General features: G+C 38.4%; 2 protein-coding genes across 2 annotated transcripts; both read left to right on the top strand.

Annotated features, from left to right (window-relative positions):
- The first annotated feature begins 706 nt into the window (after positions 1-706).
- On the top strand, positions 707-1,737 carry LOC130139495 (MLO-like protein 1). Its single transcript, XM_056316627.1, has 4 exons — positions 707-907; positions 1,012-1,079; positions 1,197-1,260; positions 1,384-1,737. The coding sequence occupies exons 1-4, from the start codon at positions 707-709 to the stop codon at positions 1,735-1,737; spliced, it is 687 nt and encodes a 228-aa protein (XP_056172602.1).
- A 15,530-nt stretch (positions 1,738-17,267) lies between these two features.
- LOC115677006 (MLO-like protein 15) lies at positions 17,268-22,275 on the top strand. Its single transcript, XM_056316626.1, has 14 exons — positions 17,268-17,393; positions 17,509-17,566; positions 17,673-17,899; positions 18,193-18,288; positions 18,645-18,711; positions 18,862-18,917; positions 19,237-19,365; positions 19,470-19,558; positions 19,867-19,916; positions 21,048-21,088; positions 21,209-21,400; positions 21,505-21,572; positions 21,695-21,758; positions 21,877-22,275. The coding sequence occupies exons 1-14, from the start codon at positions 17,268-17,270 to the stop codon at positions 22,273-22,275; spliced, it is 1,662 nt and encodes a 553-aa protein (XP_056172601.1).
- Positions 22,276-22,501: the final 226 nt, after the last annotated feature.

The following is a 22,501-nucleotide window of genomic DNA, read 5'->3' as shown; positions in this document are numbered from 1 at the left end:
AGCAACTCCGGTTTGAGTGCCAGTAAAGCGGATCACGCGGTCTTCTCGAGAACGGCAGTGACTTAGGTAGATAAACATTCTAGTACTAAAATGATCGATTCTTATTACGCCTAGAATTAAGCCTAATACGCATCGTGATATATCAATTAAAGGAAAAAAGAATTGAGTGAAACAGTGTTATTCTAATATAAGGAAAATTGCCATTAAGGATGAGCAAATCACTAGTGACACTGAAAATATTATTTTGGATCTTATGTTACTACATTATAATTCACATGAACAGATTCTACAGCGAGTCTTCCTATTCGAAACCAGAAATAGGCATGTCAAACTGGTTTTGTCTGAGTGTCTGCAGAAAAGAAGTGACGTTTTTCCGCAATCAAAGTTCAACTTACCGAATAAAATCCCTATTAATCCTGATTAAGCTCGACTGTATCTCTCTTTCTTTATTTGCTTTTGACAATAAAGACTTCATTGTTGGAATCCATTTCTTTGTACAATTCTTGCAGGATGGCATGCGCACTTTTGGATATCTTTCATTCCATTTACTGTAAGTAGTGATAAAAACTCTCCTTTGAGTCATTATGTCTTGCAAATTCCAAATGAATCTTGATGAAAAAAAAGATGAGTCTATTTTTGTATCTAATTAGGCATTCTCACTAATGCTGCGCAGCTTATGTACATTATCTACGTGAAATTGGAGGTCATGGTAGTGCAACTCGCCCGACAAGTGGCCGAAAAGCATACACAAAACGAAAATGAGTCTAGCAAAAATAGTGCGGAGGGGTTGGTTTTTGAATTTTCAAAAGACGATTTCTGGTTCGGTAGGCCAAATTTGATCGGCAACCTGGTTCACACCCTGCTATTTTTGAACTCTTTGGAGCTTGCTTTCTTCTTCTTTATATTGGTGAGTATAAATGACTCAAAATGTCATTATCATTAGTAATGTTAAGGAAAGTTTCCAGCATACCGGGAAAATGCCAACTAATGCGCTATCACATCTCTATGCAGTTCCAATATGGTTTTCACTCCTGCATTATGGGAAAGATTGGTTTTGTTGTCCCAAGAATAGTCATGGGGTAAGACCTATTGCTGATGTCAATTATATCATTGTTCTATAATCTGTGTGTTGTACATGATTAATGACCGGGGACTGACAATCAATTTGGCCTCTATGGCGTTTGTTGCACTCTCAGAGTATTCGTCCAGGTCTTGTGCATGTCCAGAATATTACCACTATACGCAATTATCAAATCACAGGTGAGTTGAACTTACGACCTATTATGCACTCAAGATTTGTTAGTTTGTTCTTTTCTCTCTTTGAGTTCAAATCTTGGGACTGAAGATGTCACATTGTTTTTATTTGACGCAAATGAAATTAAGGTGCATTTGAAGGAGAAGCAATCGGACAAACATAATATTGAGAAAATTAAGATGCTTTTGAAGGAGAACCAATTGGACGAACTTATAGAGGAGTGTCTTGATGATCTCGATGAAATAAAAATACGGTTGAAGGAGAATGAAATGGACGAAGAGGAAGAAATGTGGATCGTGATTTCAAAGTGGATTGATAAAGGAAAGAAGCCAAGTTCAACAGAGGAGGCCACAAATATTGAATCGACCCGAACAGATTCGACAGAGGGATCTGTTGGAGTTGAGATAACAGAATCCGGTCACATGAATTCAACCGGAGACATTGAAGCACAAAATAGACAACCCAGCTTGCACCAACATTGAAAACAAATGAGATCGCGATTTGATTTATTTATGAAATTACGAGATAACTCTTTTATCTCTAGGCAAATACTATTAGGGCGAAATGTAACTACTACAGGTTACATCTATCTTAGGCGAATGCAAGTAAAAAAGGAACTCTCATTTCATATAATTGTCTAGTTACAATAGGCAAAAGAACTGCCACTCTGCAATAAGATGGGTCAGGTATGTTCCGAGAGTATGGACAGCTGAAGTTGGAGGGAAAAAACACTTTAAATTGGTTCCAGTAGTTGCATTGCTCGATCAATTTCAACATGAAGAAGACCCACCTATCTTTCTTGTCAATATCACATTTTCTACTTGGTCAATAGGAAATATATAGATGTTACTTTCCAGAATGAAAGAGATTAACACAAGGGACCGTTTATGAGGCTCAACGATGATCCAGCTTCTGAAATTGGCCATTCCAAAACTGTAAATTCCTTCGTTCGTGCTCATTAAAAAGGTAAATAAGGCCATGATGACAAAGAAACAATCATATTTATGAGGAAATGTTTTGGGATTATCGCTTAAAAAGGTAAATAAGACCAATGACTCGATTGCGGAAGATTCACTAGATCTTACATGATCTTCTTCACTTCTGCAATTAAACTAAAACGTTGTAAGAAATGTTTCAGACTAGAAGCAGCCATCAAACACCAACATGCTTAAATTAGAGATACAGACGCATTCCCACAGCCAAAATCAAAACACAAAGAGCCTATCAAGAGACAACGGAACCTCAGCAGAATCCCAAAATGATTGTACATCTGAATTTTTTTTAGGGTTCAAACCACAAAAATCCCAAATTGGTACATCGGTGACAAATTTACTCAAAACTAATTTTTTAACCACAAAAAACTCCAAATTAGTACATCTATGACAAATTTACCCCAAACTAATTTTTTGACCACAAAAAACCCTAAACTGATATACTTGTGATAAATTTACTCTCTGTTAGTTTCCGTTAAATTGAATTAATATCACGAAAAATGACTAATCTGTACACTTGTGACAAACGGAGGGTAAAATCCTAAATTGATACACCCGTCAACTGTCACGTGTCATCAAACTTAGCAATTTCATGGTAAAATTTAATGAAAATTAACGGAGGGTAAATTTATCACAAGTATACCAGTTTGGGATAAATTTGTCACAAGTGTATCAGTTTGGGATTTTTCGTGGTATTGACCCACGCTCCTTTTTTAGTGTATGTTTTTTTTTTTTTTTTCCAGTTTGACTATGTGGTACGGGTAGAAAAGGATAACATATTGTTTACCAAGAAAATAATTTTTTGTTTGATTGCTTTAGAAGGAAAGAATTGGTGCGACCATAGCCATACCATTTTTAAATTACGGTTATGTGGACTGAGAAAAAAATTAGTTAGCCTATCTCACACTTAGGATTCGAGGACAATTACCGAAAAAGTCCTAAACCTATTAAAATTGTGCCAATTCAGTTGTAAACCTTTTTCTTTTTCCAATTCAGTCCTAAACCTTTTGCATTTGCAACAATTCAATCCATTTAGCAAATTTTGGCCGGTCGGCGCCGATGTAGACATTGGCCGACGCCGGCCATTTGACAGATGCTGACATGACAATTTTTAATTTATTTTTTCCAAATTTATTTATTTATTTTCTTTTCTTTTGTCGCGACCTGCCTTCGCTCGCTCTGGAAGGAGGAAGGCGTCTAGCCTGGATGCGCTGAGTCTAGGTCTATGACTTAACTCGGGCTCCCCCAAAGTCCATACCATATCACCATTTGTGGTTTAGGTTTTTAACCTGCAAGTGATTTTTATCGAGGAGTCGCTACTAATTAGTTTATGGTGGATCGATTAGACACCTAAATAAAGCAGTGGGAGAATTGCCTTACATCTGCGAACAAAAAATTAAATGATTTCGGAGACTTGATTACACTAGTTGAGTAACTAGTGCTCTTTCGGTACCTTTTATTCTGTTCATTTAAGAAAATATTTATCATGCATTTTGAATTGATTTTAGGATCTATTTTCCAACATGTGATGTAATCAAACGAGTGTACAAGCATTAATGATTAGCAGTCAAGATAGATATGCAGCATAGGATTCTAATCTTAACTAGGAAAACGACATTCAACACATAACAATTCATGCAATTATATACTAATTAGAAATAATAGGCATAACAATAATACAACAGTAGTAAAATTAACACCCGAAATCCTACCGTATAGCCCTATAAGCTTATCCGATTTAGACATGATTATTAATAAAATAATTCACATAATTTAGAAAAATATTAAAAAATACTAATTTCTAAACTATTTTCTACTTAGATAATTTAAAAAAATCAATTATATATATTTTTATTTTTTTAAAATAATATAATATTAATATCAAAATAGACTGGGTCGGGTTGGGTCGATGGATCCAAGTCGAGTTAGAATTGACCCAAGTCAACGGACTCGACCCAAGCTCGTTGACCCGGGTCCTGAACCGGATTGGGCCCAGCCTGCTGGAAAAGGACAAAATAGGGCCGGTTCGACAGTGTCAAACCGGCCCTATTTGGCCTGCAGATCGATCCGACCGGGTCTGCCAACTGGTTTAGGCCAAATCCCTGCCCTTTCACAGCTTCTACGATTTGATTCAGTTCGTATCTCGGTTCGGTTTTTCGATTTGGTTCTAACACCCCTAGTTGATGGTTTCTTCACTTGTGACAGCTCTTTCCTCCACCTCCATTTCTTTGGCACTACCATTGACGAGCTCTCTCTCTCTCTCTCTCTCTCTCTCTCTCTCTCTCTCTCTCTCTGGCTTCTCCATTTGTATCGTGGATGGTCTGTGCTCTATCTTTCTTCCCGTCTTCATCCTTTGTTGGATGTCCCTATTGTCTCTTTGTCCCTCTCGGCTTTCCAGTGTCGCATAGTGACCAATTAGTCGATGTGAATTGGAGAATTCATTTAATTATTGAGGGAAGCAGAACTTTCATGCTATTTCCTAATCTCCCTTCCAACTTTTAATTCCGTTCCCTCTTAATTGGGAGACCTAATGACATCTCTCTCTCTCTCTCTCTCTCTCTCTCTCTCTCTCTCTCTCTCTCTCTATCTCTCTCTCTGGCTTCTCCATTTGTGTCGTGGATGGTCCGTGCTCTATCTTTCTTCTCAGCTTCATCCTTTGTTGGATGTCCCTATTGTCTCTCTGTCCCTCTCGGCTTTCTAGTGTCGCATAGTGACCAATTAGTCAATGTGAATTGGAGAATTCATTTAATTATTGAGGGAAGCAGAACTTTCATGCCATTTCCTAATCTCACCTGCCAACTTTTAATTTCGTTCCCTCTTAATTGGGAGACCTAATGATCTCTCTCTCTCTCTCTCTCTCTCTCTCTCTCTCTCTCTCTCTCTCTCTCTCTCTCTCTCTCTCTCTCTCTCTCTCTCTCTGGCTTCTCCATTTGTGTCGTGGATGGTCTGTGCTCTATCTTTCTTCTCGTCTTCATCCTTTGTTGGATGTCCCTATTGTCTCTCTGTACCTCTCGGCTTTCCTATGTCACATAGTGACCAATTAGTCAATGTGAATTGGAGAATTCATTTAATTATTGAGGGAAGCAGAACTTTCATACCATTTTCTAATCTCACCTGCCAACTTTTAATTCCATTCCCTCTTAATTGGGAGACCTAATGACATCTCTCTCTCTCTCTCTCTCTCTCTCTCTCTCTCTCTCTCTCTCTCTCTCTCTCTCTCTCTCTCTCTCTCTCTCTCTCTCTCTCTGGCTTCTCCATTTGTGTCGTGGATGGTCCGTGCTCTATCTTTCTTCTCAGCTTCATCCTTTGTTGGATGTCCCTATTGTCTCTCTGTCCCTCTCGGCTTTCTAGTGTCGCATAGTGACCAATTAGTCAATGTGAATTGGAGAATTCATTTAATTATTGAGGGAAGCAGAACTTTCATGCCATTTCCTAATCTCACCTGCCAACTTTTAATTTCGTTCCCTCTTAATTGGGAGACCTAATGATCTCTCTCTCTCTCTCTCTCTCTGGCTTCTCCATTTGTGTCGTGGATGGTCTGTGCTCTATCTTTCTTCTCGTCTTCATCCTTTGTTGGATGTCCCTATTGTCTCTCTGTACCTCTCGGCTTTCCTATGTCACATAGTGACCAATTAGTCAATGTGAATTGGAGAATTCATTTAATTATTGAGGGAAGCAGAACTTTCATACCATTTCCTAATCTCACCTGCCAACTTTTTATTCCGTTCCCTCTTAATTGGGAGACCTAATGACATCTCTCTCTCTCCCTAGCTTCTCCAATTGTGTCGTGGATGGTCTGTGCTCTATCTTTCTTCTCGGCTTCATCCTTTGTTGGATGTCCCTATTGTCTCTCTGTCTTTCTCGGCTTTCCAGTGTCGCATAGTGACCAATTAGTCAATGTGAATTAGAGAATTCATTTAATTATTGGGGGAAGCAGAACTTTCATGCCATTTTCTAATCTCACCTGCCAACTTTTAATTCCATTCCCTCTTAATTGGGAGACCTAATGACATCTCTCTCTCTCTCTCTCTCTCTCTCTCTCTCTCTCTCTCTCTCTCTCCTGGCTTCTCCATTTGTGTCGTGGATGGTCTGCAGGCTCTATCTTTCTTCCCGTCTTCATCCTTTGTTGGATGTCCCTATTGCCTCTCTCGTCCCTCTCGGCTTTCCAAAGGTCGCATAGTGACCAATTAGTCAATGTGAATTGGAGAATTCATTTAATTATTGGGGGAAGCATAACTTTCATGCCATTTCCTAATCTCACTTGCCAACTTTTATTTCTGTTCCCTCTTCATTAGGAAACCTAATGACATCTCTCTCTCTCTCTCTCTCTCTCTCTCTCTCTGGCTTCTCCATTTGTGTCGTGGATGGTCTGTGCTCTATCTTTCTTCCCGGCTTCATCCTTTGTTGGATGTCCCTATTGTCTCTCTGTCTCTCTCGGCTTTCCAGTGTCACATAGTGACCAATTAGTCAATGTGAATTGGAGAATTCATTTAATTATTGAGGGAAGCAGAACTTCCATGCCATTTCCTAATCTCACCCGCCAACTTTTAATTCTATTCCCTCTTAATTAGGAGACCTAATGACATCTCTCTCTCTCTCTCTGTGGCTTCTCCATTTGTGTCGTGGATGGTCTGTGCTCTATCTTTCTTCTCGGCTTCATCCTTTGTTGGATGTCCCTATTGTCTCTCTGTCTTTCTCGGCTTTCCAGTGTCGCATAGTGACCAATTAGTCAATGTGAATTAGAGAATTCATTTAATTATTGAGGGAAGCAGAACTTTCATGCCATTTTCTAATCTCACCTGCCAACTTTTAATTCCATTCCCTCTTAATTGGGAGACCTAATGACATCTCTCTCTCTCTCTCTCTCTCTCTCTCTCTCTCTCTCTCTCTCTCTCTCTCTCTCTCTGGCTTCTCCATTTGTGTCGTGGATGGTCTGTGCTCTATCTTTCTTCCCGTCTTCATCCTTTGTTGGATGTCCCTATTGCCTCTCTGTCCCTCTCGGCTTTCCAGTGTCGCATAGTGACCAATTAGTCAATGTGAATTGGAGAATTCATTTAATTATTGGGGGAAGCATAACTTTCATGCCATTTCCTAATCTCACTTGCCAACTTTTATTTCTGTTCCCTCTTAATTAGGAAACCTAATGACATCTCTCTCTCTCTCTCTCTCTATCTCTCTGGCTTCTCCATTTGTGTCGTGGATGGTCTGTGCTCTATCTTTCTTCCCGGCTTCATCCTTTGTTGGATGTCCCTATTGTCTCTCTGTCTCTCTCGGCTTTCCAGTGTCACATAGTGACCAATTAGTCAATGTGAATTGGAGAATTCATTTAATTATTGAGGGAAGCAGAACTTCCATGCCATTTCCTAATCTCACCCGCCAACTTTTAATTCTATTCCCTCTTAATTAGGAGACCTAATGACATCTCTCTCTCTCTCTCTGTGGCTTCTCCATTTGTGTCGTGGATGGTCTGTGCTCTATCTTTCTTCCCATCTCCATCCTTTGTTGGATGTCCCTATTGTCTCTTTGTCCCTCTCGGCTTTCCAATGTCGCATAGTGACCAATTAGTCAATGTGAATTGGAGAATTCATTTAATTATTGGGGGAAGCAGAACTTTCATGTCATTTCCTAATCTCACATGCCAACTTTTAATTTCGTTCCCTCTTAATTGGGAGACCTAATTACATCTCTCTCTCTCTGTGGCTTCTCCATTTGTTTCGTGGATGGTCTATGCTCTATCTTTCTTCCCGTCGTCATCCTTTGTTGGATGTCCCTATTGTCTCTAGTGTCGCAGAGTGACCAATTAGTCAATGTGAATTGGAGAATTCATTTAATTATTGAGGGAAGCAGAACTTTCACGTCATTTCCTAATCTCACCTGCCAACTTTTAATTCCGTTCCCTCTTAATTGGGAGACCTAATGACATCTCTCTCTCTCTCTCTCTCTCTCTCTCTTTGGCATCTCCATTTGTGTCGTGGATGGTCTGTGCTCTATCTTTCTTCCCGTCTTCATCCTTTGTTGGATGTCCCTATTGTCTCTCTATCCCTCTCGGCTTTCCAGTGTCGCATAGTGACCAATTAGTCAATGTGAATTGGAGAATTCATTTAATTATTGGGGGAAGCAGAACTTTCATGCCATTTCCTAATCTCACATGCTAACTTTTAATTCCGTTCCCTCTTAATTGGGAGACCTAATTACATCTCTCTCTCTCTCTCTCTCTCTCTCTCTCTCTCTCTCTCTCTCTCTCTCTCTCTCTAGCTTCTCCATTTGTGTCGTGGATGGTCTGTGCTCTATTTTCTTCCCGTCTTCATCCTTTGTTGGATGTTCCTATTGTCTCTCTATCCCTCTCGGCTTTCCAGTGTCGCATAGTGACCAATTAGTCAATGTGAATTAGAGAATTTAATTAATTATTGAGGGAAGCAGAACTTTCATGCCATTTCTTAATCTCACCTGCCAACTTTTAATTCCTTTCCCTCTTAATTGGGAGACCTAATGACATCTCTCTCTTTCTCAAGTGGAAAATTCTTCTGATAGAAGACTTAGTTTGGATGATTCTGTCACTGTACAATCATGTGAAACATGTGTATCTATATGTATTTTTAATATTGTGGTTGCTTTTGTTCACTACATTGACTATGAAAAATAACCGATACGAACATTTATTGTTTGTGTCAATATGAAAAATCTAGGCGTAATCAATAGCTTTATTGCTAACTTAAGAGTCATAAAATTGTATTCCTTGTGTACACATACAATTGTATGTGAGATGATTACGTTGATTGACCATACTATCCAACGATTTAATGGAAGGCTTTGGCTTTAAAATTTGAAGAAACATAAAAGGTTATTTTTGAATAAGTAGATGGTTACTCAACATCATCAAATAAAGGCATTTCCATCAAAGATATAGGTAAGGATTAGATGAAAAAAAGAAAAAAAAGAAAGCATGAAAAGCAGTTGAATCGCATTGTGAGCACAAGAGAGAGAGATTGATCTAGTTGAATAAGGTAAACGCCAAATGGTGGCTTTAATTTAATATAATGTAAATGTAGAAGAGTACCTTAGATCGTAGGAATGAAAGGTTGCGCGGTGATAATTTTATAAAAGGTAGGAAAATTTGAAGCGATGGGGTCGTTTCGTGATGTTAGTATCATAAACAAGTACAAATAATTGAATAATCACTTATTCCAACATGAAGGAATTCCCCCGAACTATTTGTTCAAAAATAGATCCAAAGACACAATTTTTGAACGGATGGTCATGTCATGTTCTTTGAAAAGCACAATTTTTGAATGGGCATACTACTTCACAAATAGGCGCAATTCTCCAAGAAAGGACAAAGCTTCACAAATAAATCTTGAAGCACATTATTTTATTATAAGAAAAAATACAATAATATATAGAGCGACAAGGCACGGATTGATTGGAAATACAATAGTATAATGTATCGTGATACCAATGACAACGCCCAACGTGTGAAACGACATTGCTCAATTAGTTAGGCCCCGTTTGTCATCATCAATTAGTCAATTCAACTCCCCCCTCCTCGCACAAGCACAGCTAAAATCAATTCTTATAATTGGTCGCCTAGACATTCCCTTCCACCATAAATCCATAGAACCATTGACTTTTGTCAATTGGCCAATTAATAAATTATTTGTTGGGCTTTTAGATCGAACAGTTAAATCGGCTATTTAAGAACTCGTCCCCCACCAACGTTGCTGTAACGGATTCAATGAGGCCGAACCCTGCGCACCCCATGACAAACCTGACACGTCCCAGACCATGATCCACAGGGGCGATTGATTAGCAGTCCGTCCGATGTATTTGCAATTGTGATGTGTCGGTTACTATGTTGCGATGCGTGCAATGATATTTGTGTTTGGCGGAGTATATTTTGAAGGTACGATGCCTTGAAATCGAGTGAGGCGGCTTCTTAAAAGTTGTTGAGGGTACCGCACCGTGTGGGCGTTGCAACCGTCACATGTTTGCCAAATAACATAAGAGCCGAAACACCATTTCTTTCATGACTGCGATGACCCCGCAAACCATGTACCCAATAATTTCTATATACTCTTTGAGGAGAGAGATCTTATCAACAGTCGTGATGCTCAAACTATTCATCTTAAATGCATCGGAATTGTAGCGGAAACTGGTCAATCAACAATAAAATAGACGGAACAAGGAAATAAATTTGTTCGTTTGGAGTGACCTACGTTCACGAGGAGAGCAGCAAAAGATTTCACTATCAATCAAGCGATACAAAAGAGATTACAACTACACTCGAATCACTCAAATGCTCTCGATGTTTCTCAGCCCCCAATTACATCCAAATACTCCAATTCTTCTATGGAAATTGTTGTGTGCTTCAATGAACCAAGGTCCAAGATTGACTATCCATTATTGATAGTCACTTCAACACAGAAAGTATTTTCGTATTTTTTCCATATTCTTTCTCGGGTGGTTTCATCTGATAAGTTCAAACTCGAGATATGTTTTAACGCTTAGTATAATTTAACTCTAAGCCGTTCTTGTCCTTTGGGTGAAAAAGGAAATTCATTGGTAAACAGGAGTGTGGCAAACTCGCACATTCCAAGGTGAAATAAACCATTGAAAAAGTGAAGCACCGGTTCGGTATTGCTAGCGGACAAAGCATACAAGCATAGTCATATCTCGTCGCATGGAGATATATAAATGAGCTTGGTATCGGTAATTTGTGCAGGGCTTCTTGTTTTTTTTTTTTTTTGATAACCGAGGATCCGCCACCATTCCCCCGGGACGAGCCCGCACGGGTAATCAGGGCGCCTATACCTCGGGGGAGACTAGCCCAGCAACCCACCGCCAGGGCCCCCCACTTAAATTACGGAGCCGAACGGGGATTCGAAACCAGAACCTCTAGGAGGAAAGGAAAGCACCCACCAACTTGGCCATGCGCAAATCTTCAAAATCTGAAATTCACATTGAATAAATTTGTCTATGCGATATCCTGCCTCTCCTTTCAGAGCTCTCTATGACAAAGTCTAGGTGTTTTTTTTTCCTCTCTAACCATTAAAAAAGCGATGGCTTTGGCAAACACTGCATGGGTAGTTAGATTGGGGGAGGATTACCAAAAAAGTCTTAAACCTTACAATTGTGCCAATTCAGTTCTAAATCTTTTTTTTTTATCAACTGAGTCCTAAACCTTTTATATTTATGCCAATTCAGTCTATCTGGTTAATTTTGGCCGGAAATCGCTAACATGGACGCTGGCTGTCCTACGTGGCGCGATCGACGTCGACGTGGACATTTCAAGAATTTGAAATTGAAAAGATTAAGGTCACTGAGGGGATAAGCACCGGCCAAATTTTCGTATTGTGGATTATCGATGGAAATTGATACAAGAAGACCAGGCCATCGAAGCTGTCGATAAGAAAGAAGCACATGGCTCTATACGCGACTGTTTCATCGGAATACGCTAATGATAGCTTATCACACGCGGAAGGACAGATGTGAGAACGGGATAGCATCAATGACGGTTATCTCACTAAGAAGGACAGATGTCAAACTAAGGGAGAGATCAATCACAGTTATTTGACGAAGAAGAACATATATCAGAATGAAATAGCATCGATGACGGTTATCTCACTAAGAAGGATAGATGTCAAGATAAGGAAGAGATCGATGACGGTTACCATATGTAGGAGGACAGATGTCAAAATAAAAAAAGGAATCGATGACGGTTATTTCATGCGGAAGGATAAGTGTCGAAACAAAGACGAGGTCAAACAAACAGTTACTAAAAGATGTCAAAAAATAAAGGAAAATGATAAGATCGATAGCAATTAATGGACATATATCACAGGATGAACGATGAAGATGAGATCAATGGTCGTTGGACATATGATATTGGAGGAAACAGTTACCATGCTTGCAATATAAATACCACCTGATAGCCAGGAAAACCCCCCACGGACGCACAATCAAAATGTTATCTTTCAATTATCTTTACTTTCCCGCACTTTACTTTCAATTTCCTTAGTTGTAGTTATCTATGTTCCAAGCACAGTTATGTAATATGGTGTCAATGGAGTTCGGATGCCGCCAATCAATAGCTGGACGGGTCTATCTGAATTGTTTATAAAGTTCGAAGTTCTTGTTGATCGAATCTTGTCATGGATTGAATTTGTGTTGCTAATCAAAACAAATGAGTTCTTTGTTCACTCCTGGATATCTCTTGTCCGGAGTCGCCACAGAATCCGGTCTCCTCTCATTAAAAATTGAATAACAACTTTCGGTGAATTATATTTCGTCACGGACACAATTCCAGCAAAACACATTCATTTTGTTTAGGTTAGATAGAATCCGTACTCAATTTTAGTTGGTTGAACGTCTATAAACTGTGTAGTCTCTAACTTGGAACCTTGTATCCTAGCCATGCTGGTCATACTTACACTCATAAAACTCTTCAAGCTGCATATGGATATTTGCATCCTATGTTCCTCAGTGATCACCCATAGGCGAGGGCCGGCGAGGTCGACCTCGCCAGCTCAGCGATGTTGAGCCTCACCCACCCCTGACGAGGCTCGACCTCACTGGCCCTCGCCTCCGGCCAATCACTAAACAAAAAAGAAAGATAAAGAAAAGGAAAATAAATAAATAAATAATTCAAAAAATTATGAAAATATTATTTAAAAATGTTCACGTCAACATTGACCGCATCACGTAGAACAGCTGATGTCCATACCAGTGATTTCTAGCCAAAATTGGCCGAATGGACTGAATTAGCACAAATACAAAAGGTTTAGGACTCAATGGCAAAAAAAAGTTTAATATTGAATTGACACAATTGCAATATATTTAGAACTTTTTTGGCAATTTTCCCGTTAGATTGGAGGAAAATTAGAAAATAACTGGGTGGGATGATCTCTCGTTCCATTTGAGAAAAAAAAAAGGACAAAAATTCCCGTCTTTGGTAGATTTGTGAAAACTGTGGTAAGTTTCACATTTTTTTAATTAAAAAAGTTGCTGGTAAATTGCTTACCCATTAATTTGTTAGTAAGTTACCAACCCTCATATTAAATTGCCAATGTTTATATTATTGTTTACAAATTACCAACTATTCCAATAAGTTGTTAACTTTTATCAGGAAAGCTCATGAAAGTGTTGAAGTTATCAACTTTTATATGAAATTACCAAAATTAATTTGAGTGGCTACTGACATTTTTTCCAATGAAGTTGTCAATTAGTTTTAGATAATCAACTATCATTCGAGCCACTAACCAATAGGTTGGCCAAGTCCCAATTGCTCCCAGCTTCTCAAAAGTTTCATTTCCTTAGAAGCTTTTTCAATTTTGTCCATACGGGAAACTATTAAATTAAATTTTCATGGAAAATTATCTCTCAGGTGTCTGGCACAAGAAGGCTATTTCTTTGTGGTCACCTATAATGAAGGGCATGGCAATTCATGTTGAGTTGCACGTGTGAGTTGTGTTATAAAATCTCATATCGGAGAGTTGGTGTGTTATTGAGCAATTAATAAATCATAGTTGCTTCATAACTCATTGCTTTAAGCTTTTGAGTGAAGATTGGTTCAATTGGATATGTTGACAGACTTGAAGCTGCTCTCTTTGGCGATCTCCCAGATGAAGATATCGGGTTTCTGCTAGTCTCTTTCACTTGTGATAGCTCTTTCCTCCACCTCCATTTCTTTGGCATTGCCATTGACAAGCTTGCGCTCTCTCTCTCTCTTGGCTTCTCCATTTGTGCGGTGGATGGTCTGCTCTGTCGTTCTTCCTCTCCTACTCCATCTTTTGTTGGATGTCCATATTGTCTCAATAATTAAAGAATTGATTTAATTATTGAGGGAAGCAGAACTTTCATGCCACTTCGTAATCTCACCTGCCAACTTTTAATTAGAAAACCCAGTTTGGGTGATTCTGTCATTGAACAATCATGTGAGACATGTCTGTCTGTATGGATCTTTTATATTGTGGTTGTTTTTATCAACTGCATCAACAATGAAATATGACCAATATAAGCATTTATTGTGTTGCGGAAGCAAGCGATCGAATAATAAAATAGACAAAATAAGAAAATAAATCGGACGCCAGATTTATGTGATTCGGTTGTAGTAGCATATATTCATGAGAAGAGCAGTAATGAATTTCACTATAGATCAAGTGATACAACGAAAATTACAACCACACTCGAGTCACTCAAATACTCTTAATGTTTTTTAGGCCCCAATAACACCCAATTACATATACCGTGTTTAGCCCACAATTTCTCACGAAATAATTTCTCAATCTCATAAAGGAATTATACTCAAATTCGTTTCACAAGAATTTAATTGGCTTCAACACACTCGGATATCTTCAGGGTGTAATTTACATGCAGAAGCTCCTCTTTGATACTCTTCACAAAAAATATCCACTTCTTATATATAGGCAAAAATTGGATCCAAAGTAGGAAACTTTATTTTAGGAAGCCTGAAACCTATTCAAAATAGTAAATCTACTTGAATTAGAAAACTTTCTTTTTTGGACTCAAACTCGAGACATATTTTCAATATACTGTTTATGTCAATATGAAAAACTAGGTGTATTCATTAGCTTTTGGTGATGCACCAGTCGGCGTCGTTGACTTAGGAGTCCATAAGAAAGTAAAATGGTATTCCTTGTGTGCACGTACAATTGTATGTGAGATGGTTACGTTGATTGACCATATTATCCAATGATTCAATGGAAGGGATTTAAGTGTGAAGAAAGGTAAAAGTTTATTTTTGAATAAGTAGATGGTTACTCAGCATCATCGAATAAAAGCATTTCCATCAAGGAAATAGGTAAGGTTTAGATTTAAAAAATGCACGAAAAGAAGTAAAATCGCATTGTGAGCATGAGAGAGAGAGAGAGAGAGAGAGAGAGAGAGAGAGAGAGAGAGAGAGAGAGAGAGAGAGAGAGAGAGAGAGAGAGAGAGTTGAATAATGAATAGATTCCAGAAAAGTGATCAAAATTGAAGACTAATATATGGAAGGAAGTAAAAACGAAGTGATGGATTTAATTTAATTTAATTTAAATATAAAAGAGTGCCTTAAATCATATGATGAAAAGTCTTGTGGTGTGGTCTTTTCTTAAACGGTAGAAAAATCTGAAGTAATGTGGTCATTCGATGATGAGAGAGTATTGTAAACAAGTAAACAAATGAATATAGACTTACTCGAACACGAAAGAATTTTTCGTAAAATAGATTGAAACACACTTTTTTTTTATCTAATTATCAAGTTTCATGAAAAAAAAAAAAAACAAACACACTCACAACACTCTTGAAGGGAATACTATTTCATTAATAGAGTCAACTCTCCACGGGAGGACACAACTTTACCAATTTATTTGGAAGCACACTAGTTCATAATAACAAAAGTACAATGATTTATTGTACGAAAATAATAAAAATTGATTTAAATATTGTATCTTGTGATCATAGAAATTATGTACAAGGTAAGGATAAATTAGAAGATGCAGGCAATGCGGAGCCGGCCATCAATGATGATACCGACCACCACGTCCAATGTGTGAAACGCGATATTGCTCGACTTGGGCAGCTGCAGTTAACTAGGCCACGTTATTCATCGTTCATTTAGCCAAGTCAACTCCCTCCTGCTCGTACAATCACATCTAAATATCAATTCGGCTATTTAAGAAGTATTCCACAATTCAATGAGGCCGAACCCCCACGCACCCAGTGACAAACTTGACACGTCACAAACCACAATCCACTCATGGAATGCATTAGCAATCCGTTCGATAGAACTGTAACTGTACCGTGGCGTAACTTTGTTGTGATGCGTGCTATGATTTTTTTATTCGGCAGCGCATGTTTCGAAAGTACAATGCCTTGAAATCGAGAGAGATGGCTTCTCAAAAGTTGTTGGGGGTATTGGTGTTGAAACAGTCACATGTTCATTAAATAACTTACAAAAGTCGAAACACTTTTCTATTTCATTATTACCGTGACCGCGTAGGAATTACACCAAATAATCTCTAAACAGTTTTCGACGAGCGACATCTTATCAAGAGTCCCGATTCTCGGACTATTCATCTTAGATGCAGCGAAACTCACTAATTGTTGGTGTGGTAAAAAATCTGTTACAACTTCGAAGTTACCAAGGCACGGAAGATTGTTGTCCAGGGTCCAATGTACATGTATATTTTTTTCTTTGATGGAGGTCTAACTGCCTGTATATTTCCACGTCTTTTTCGTTTATATTTTACTGTATATTTCTAAGTTTTTAATCCTCCGTTCAGGTCAGAGCAAGTCATGTCACGGTTTGTTTTTGGGCCAAAAGGGAAAAAAATAAAAAAATAAATTCACGGTCGGTTTGCTAGGGTTTTCCAAACAGTGGATGAGAAGAGAAAGTGAGACGGAGACGTGTTTTGCATGCAGAATGAGCCTTAAGGCCTCGCAGTCTAGATTGATAAGCAATAAAAAATCGAGATTTTATTAGACCAAAGCTCCCACTGGCGATTACCAAGATAGAATGCAGTCTGCCACGTGAGACTATGAAGACGTAATTTATTATTTAAATATTCTAACATTTTTTCTTATGCGTAGAGGCAAATAGAGGCCCGGGAGATTTTAACTCATGACCTTCGATTTTGATATAATGTGAAATTTTATGTGATCATTGCCATTTATTTTAAAAATTTAAGCTTTTAGATGAATGTATAATTTATTATATAAAATATTTCAACATACCGCGTGAATTTATCTGTTACTTAGACTTTTTTTGAGACATACAAGTCATGTTGCTCTCAGGTTCGCCTGGGTTGTCCAATAAGACAAAAAAGAATTTCGATGATGTGTGAACATCATGTCAACGTTTTCCTGTGTGTATCATTCGGTACGGTGTATATATATGTGCGTGTGTGTAAAGATAAACTATGCGAGAATTCGAAAGTGTGGCATTAAAAACTCGCACACGCACACAGAGAGAGAGAGAGAGAGAGAGAGAGAGAGAGAGAGAGAGAGAGAGAGAGAGAGAGAGAATGGCGGATGCGGGAGGATACAAGATATCATTAGAGTCCACGCCGACATGGGAGGTGGCTCTGGTGTGCTTCACCATTGTGCTGATTTCTATCACTGTTGATGCATTTCTTCATTGGGTCGGCCGGGTAATAACTCTTGCTTCCTAAGTTCTGAGAGTATCGACCTCTTCTAAAGTCCAACTTCGACATGTCGATCGGGATGCCGACAATTCTCTAACTCAACTTTCCTTGTAAAGTGCAGCGTTTGGAGACGGACAGAGAGTGGCCGCTCAAAGGCGCTTTGCAGAAGATCAAAGATGGTGAGGGATCTGTCATTTTTTTTTTTTTGGTGACTGTGTCACAATACTAATGTGCAAGCATATGAATTCTTATTTTTGGGTTTTTGGATTACAACAATGATGGCAGAGCTGATGTTGCTCGGTGTCATATCGCTGCTCTTAGCGGTGTCCCAAACTATCATAGGGAAGATTTGCGTATCGGAGCAACTCAGCAAAGTCTGGCTTCCCTGCAAGAAGCCCGACTCTTCATCCACTGTCGCCAATTTCACTACCAGTTCCTTCCCTTCTGGCGCAACACGAGGACGCCGCCTCCTCGCCATGGCTTCTAATACTACTGATTACTGCGGTCAAAAAGTAACTTTACCAAAGCTGCTTCTTCTCCTCCTTCTATAACTTTAGAGATCTTAAAAATTTAGAGGCAAGTATGAAAGATTGATATACAAATTTGTATGATGAACTGTAAACAGATATTAATAAGTGGATAGTGTTCTGTGATCGATTAAGAGTCGACCGCATCATTTATTGCGCCAATTTTTTATACAAGTCTTTGCACATCTCCAGTGTTAAGAGAGATCCGAAGACTACGACGAGTTGATACGATCTCACACAGTGAATTTTGGTGCAACTCTTTTTATCTTTTTTTTCAGGGGAAGGTGGCATTTTTATCCGTTGAAGCAGTCCATCACCTGCACATTTTCATATTTGTGCTGGCCACGTCGCACGTGGTCCTCTGTCTACTCAAAGTACTATTTATGGTGTGCTATGACATCCCTGTCACTTCAACTATATCTTTCTGTTAGTTCTGCGACTTTTACTCCAAGAGAAATATATTGTATTTTTTTTTTGGGTCTGGGAAATATATCGTATTTAAGTTTCAAGAGAACATGCAAAAAAATTGTACTTGATTGCACGTGTACATTGTTTGATATTTCAAAAGGTTTCAAGTGTTTTGAGTATTTCATTTAGAAAGTTTTCCAATTTTCACAAAGAGTTAAAAGTGAAAAAGTAAAACTCGTCCAAATTAGGAAAATCACTAAAATATGAGAGTTACCTCTTTAATCAATTTTGTAACGTTAATTTCGTCCTTCCATGCTGTTAGATAATTCAATGGAAGAATTTGAATACGAATATGTTTGAAGCAGTGACCAGAGAAGATGTTGACAAAGGTAATGCCATCGAATTCATCCTCCTCAAACTCAAGCAATGTCGTCAAAGGAAGGAGAGGACGAGTGATCTCACTCACTCAAAATTCTTGTACCGTCTCCAAAAAATTTTCTAATCTGATTGAGGTATTTCTATTCTGTGTGGATCTACAGAACGCGAGAAATTGAGGCGGTCTTATGAAAACCCACCTGGCTTCTTCAAATCTTTGGTAAGTCATTGAGTCTCTTGAAGCTCCCCTTTACTGCAAAACGAGGAAGAGTTTGTAGGCTCTTCCGAAATTGAGTATATCATTACCACCTCAACTGTCATGCAATTTTCGAAATGTTCTGCCGTCTAATTTCATTGGATATATATGATTTTCTCTTTTCGAAATTTTTAACTTTGCGTCTTCGTTCACAAAGACTGTATTTTTAAATATATCAAGTTAAGGGTATTTAGAAGCTTGAAATGAGCAATATATTTATATATATATATATATATATATCGTATAATTGTTCTGGAATGCGATATTTATGATTAACTGGAAGGAAGAGTTCTTCGACGAGAGGCTCAGCATTGTCTTACATTTTCCTCTTCTGCAGAGGGTAGTTATGCTGAAAGGGATTACCTTATTGTCCCCGGATGAGTACCACGCTCTTTATGTGAACTTCGTAGGGGTACGTATAGGACATTCTTATTGTGAAATTTTATCTTGGTCCTCATTGTAATATAATTTGCGTTGAAATGGTTAAATTAGCTATCATTTCTGTCGTGTCCTCAGGCATGTGATCCGAAAGATCCAGGGACAGATCTTCGGAAGCACATAATGTGGACTTTGCAAAAGGAATTTGAGCAAATGATTGAAATCAGGTACACCGATACCGCTTTTATTCAAAGCTAATTAATTAGGCTTGAGGAGCAACGAATGGAACAGAAAAGAAATGAAATAAGAGAAAGAAGAAAGTTTTTCCTTTTTTTTTTCATTTTGCTAGGATGAAATAATGAGTTGCGGGTTTTAACAGTAGAACGTTATCGGATCAACCACTCTTTCTCCGACATTGCTAAATTCATGAAAAACAATACAATATGACTTTTCCAGGAAAATAATACTTATAATATCAGAGAATGTTTTAGCTCTTCTTCAGGCACACTAATTTGCATTTTTCTTGACATTGCAGGTGGTACTTGTGGTTATTCGCAGTGATTTTTTTGCTCGTGAATGTAGCCGGTGAGTGACTTGAGCACATAAATGCATAATTATTCCGCATTGCAACATTAGCGACAATTACAAAGTTTGTGACTATTACAATATGTCTCATGTTTGAGAACCCGATCCAAGTCGAAATTCGAAATCCATATAGGACTTGTGGTTTGACGTCCGAAGAAGCAAGAAAATATTGAAATACTTTCCACGTAAGAGTTGAATTCCTAGTTTGAGTCAGCAAATTATTACACACTAGAGCAAACAAGAGTAGTTTTAGGGTTCTCTGTGTGTGTAGGTTTTCTGAGTGAACTCTCCGTGGAAGATTGTGAGATCACTTGCGGATTTTGCTTTGGGATGTAAAAAATGGCTGGGAACAAATGAGCAACCGAGCAATTGTAAACTCTATATTCTCTTATTTAATAGTGGATTTCTTTGCGGTTGACTCTCACCGCAAAATACATACTGATACTCGGACCGAACTATGTAAATATCTGGTGTCCTTACAATTATGGTTGACTTCTCTGATTATATATTTCTTCTTGCGGTAGACATATATTGTAAGATCCATTAACTTTCGCATTATTTCATAAAAGCGGCTATCCTAGAGCAAAAGATATTTGGTAAAGCAACTGAGGTGGAGTACTAGTAAAGGGTAGAATACCTGGATCACTCGGTCTTCCTCAAGAATTGGTTTGGTTTAAATTTTTGCGTTGGACATTCTAATATGGTATCAGAGTTAGATTGTACCTTTCGCATCTGTGTCCACCCCGTTGGTCAAATTCCATGTCTCATTTCTAATAGGGCTTGCACTTGAGAGGGTATGTTAAAATATCCCACATCCTTTGACAATAGGATTTATATGCTTTTTACATACGTGCAGTCTCCCTTCATCTATTGGCTTAAACTTTTTGGTTGGACATTCTAACAATATGAACATTGATTCTTCCTATTCGAAACCAAAAATGCGCATATCAAACTGGTTTTGTCAGGTGTTAGCGGAAAAAGAAGTGACGTTTTTCCACAATCAAAGTTCAAATTTCCGGTTCCAATCACTATTAATCCTGAATGGTGCTTGATCGTATCTTTCTTTTTCTATTTGCCTTTGAGAAGAAAGACATCATTATTCCAATCCATTTCTGGGTACAATTCTTGCAGGATGGCATGCGCTCTTTTGGATATCTTTAATTACGTTGATTGTAAGTAGTGATGAAAACTCTCCGTTTGAGTCTCCACGTCTTGCAAATTCCAAATGAATGTTGATGAAAAGATGAGTCTATTTTTTTATCTAATTAGGCGTTTTCGCTAATTTGGCGCAGCTTTGGCTCATTGCCCACTTCAACTTGGAGAATATGATAAGACAACTAGCAAAAGAGGTTGCCAAAAACCCAACGGTTGTTGAAATTTCAAGCGACAAGTTCTGGTTCGGTAGGCCTTGTCTCGTCCGCATCCTGATTCACTTCGTGCTATTCGAGAACTCTTTGCAGCTTACTGTCTTCTTCTTTATATTGGTAAGCATAAATAACTCAAATCATCATTATCATTAACAATGTTAAGCAAAGTTTCTAGCATATGGTAAAAATTCCTACTAATGCTTTCTCGGATCTCTATGCAGTTCCAATTTGGTTTTCACTCCTGCATTATGGGAAAGGTTGGGTTTGTCGTCCCAAGAATAGCAATAGGGTAAGACCTGACCTATTGCTCATGTCAATTATGTCTTTGTTCTATGATCTGTGTGTTGTACATAATTAATGATTGAGGCCTAACAATCAATTTGGCTTCTGTGGCATTTGTCGCGGTCTCAGAACGCTCGTCCGGGTCTGGTGCACTTATAGAACATTACCACTATACGCAGTTATAAAATCACAGGTGAGTTGAACTTACAACCAATTATACACTCAAGATTTGATAGTTTTGTTTTCTCTCTGAGTTTAAATCACAGGACTGAAGATGCAAAATGTTTTTCATTTGTCTCAATGAAATTAAGATGAATATGAAGGAGAAGCAATCGGACAAACTGAAAGAAATGTGTCGTGATCTTGAGAAAATTATGACGCAGTACAAGGACCAATCGGACAAACGTATAAAAAAGTGTCTTGATGAAATTAAGATATGGTTGAAGGACAATCAAATGGACAAAGAGGGAGAAATGTGGATCGTGACCTGGATTTCGGAGTTGATTTGTAATAGAAAGAACCGAGGAAAGGAGCCAAACTCACGGGAGGAGTCCACAAATATTGAACCGACCCGAATGGATTCAAGAGAGGAATCTGTCGGAGTTGAGATAACGGAAGCCGGTGGCGTGAATTCAACAGAAGACATTGAAGCAAAAAAATCGACAACCAAGCCCACACCAACATTCCAAATAAATGTGTTCATGGATTGATTTACCTATGGAATTACGAGTTAACTCTTTTATATCAAGGCAAATACTATCAGGGCGAAATGTAACTATCACAGATTGCATCTATCTTAGGCAAATGCAAGTAAATAAGGAACTCTCATTTCATATAATTGTCTAGTTACAATAGGGAAAAGAACTGCCACTTTGCAATAAGATGGGTCAGGTATGTTCCGATAGTATGGACAGCTGAAGTTGGAGGGAGAAAAAC

The sequence above is a fragment of the Syzygium oleosum genome, unplaced genomic scaffold, assembly GCF_021117445.2.
Source record: "Syzygium oleosum isolate NSW1041296 unplaced genomic scaffold, Sole_v2.1 Sole_v2.12, whole genome shotgun sequence".
NCBI classification, from domain to species: Eukaryota; Viridiplantae; Streptophyta; class Magnoliopsida; order Myrtales; family Myrtaceae; genus Syzygium; species Syzygium oleosum.
This window is presented reverse-complemented; position numbering and strand designations above follow the sequence as displayed.

Coding starts and splice junctions, on each gene's coding strand:
- LOC130139495 (XM_056316627.1), top strand. CDS start 707: ATGGTAGTGCAACTCGCCCGACAAGTGGCCGAAAAGCATACACAAAAC. Junction 1,080..1,196: donor GTCCCAAGAATAGTCATGGG/GTAAGACCTATT, acceptor TTGCACTCTCAG/AGTATTCGTCCAGGTCTTGT. Junction 1,261..1,383: donor ACGCAATTATCAAATCACAG/GTGAGTTGAACT, acceptor AATGAAATTAAG/GTGCATTTGAAGGAGAAGCA.
- LOC115677006 (XM_056316626.1), top strand. CDS start 17,268: ATGGCGGATGCGGGAGGATACAAGATATCATTAGAGTCCACGCCGACA. Junction 17,567..17,672: donor TTTGCAGAAGATCAAAGATG/GTGAGGGATCTG, acceptor CAATGATGGCAG/AGCTGATGTTGCTCGGTGTC. Junction 19,559..19,866: donor GAGCAAATGATTGAAATCAG/GTACACCGATAC, acceptor TTGACATTGCAG/GTGGTACTTGTGGTTATTCG.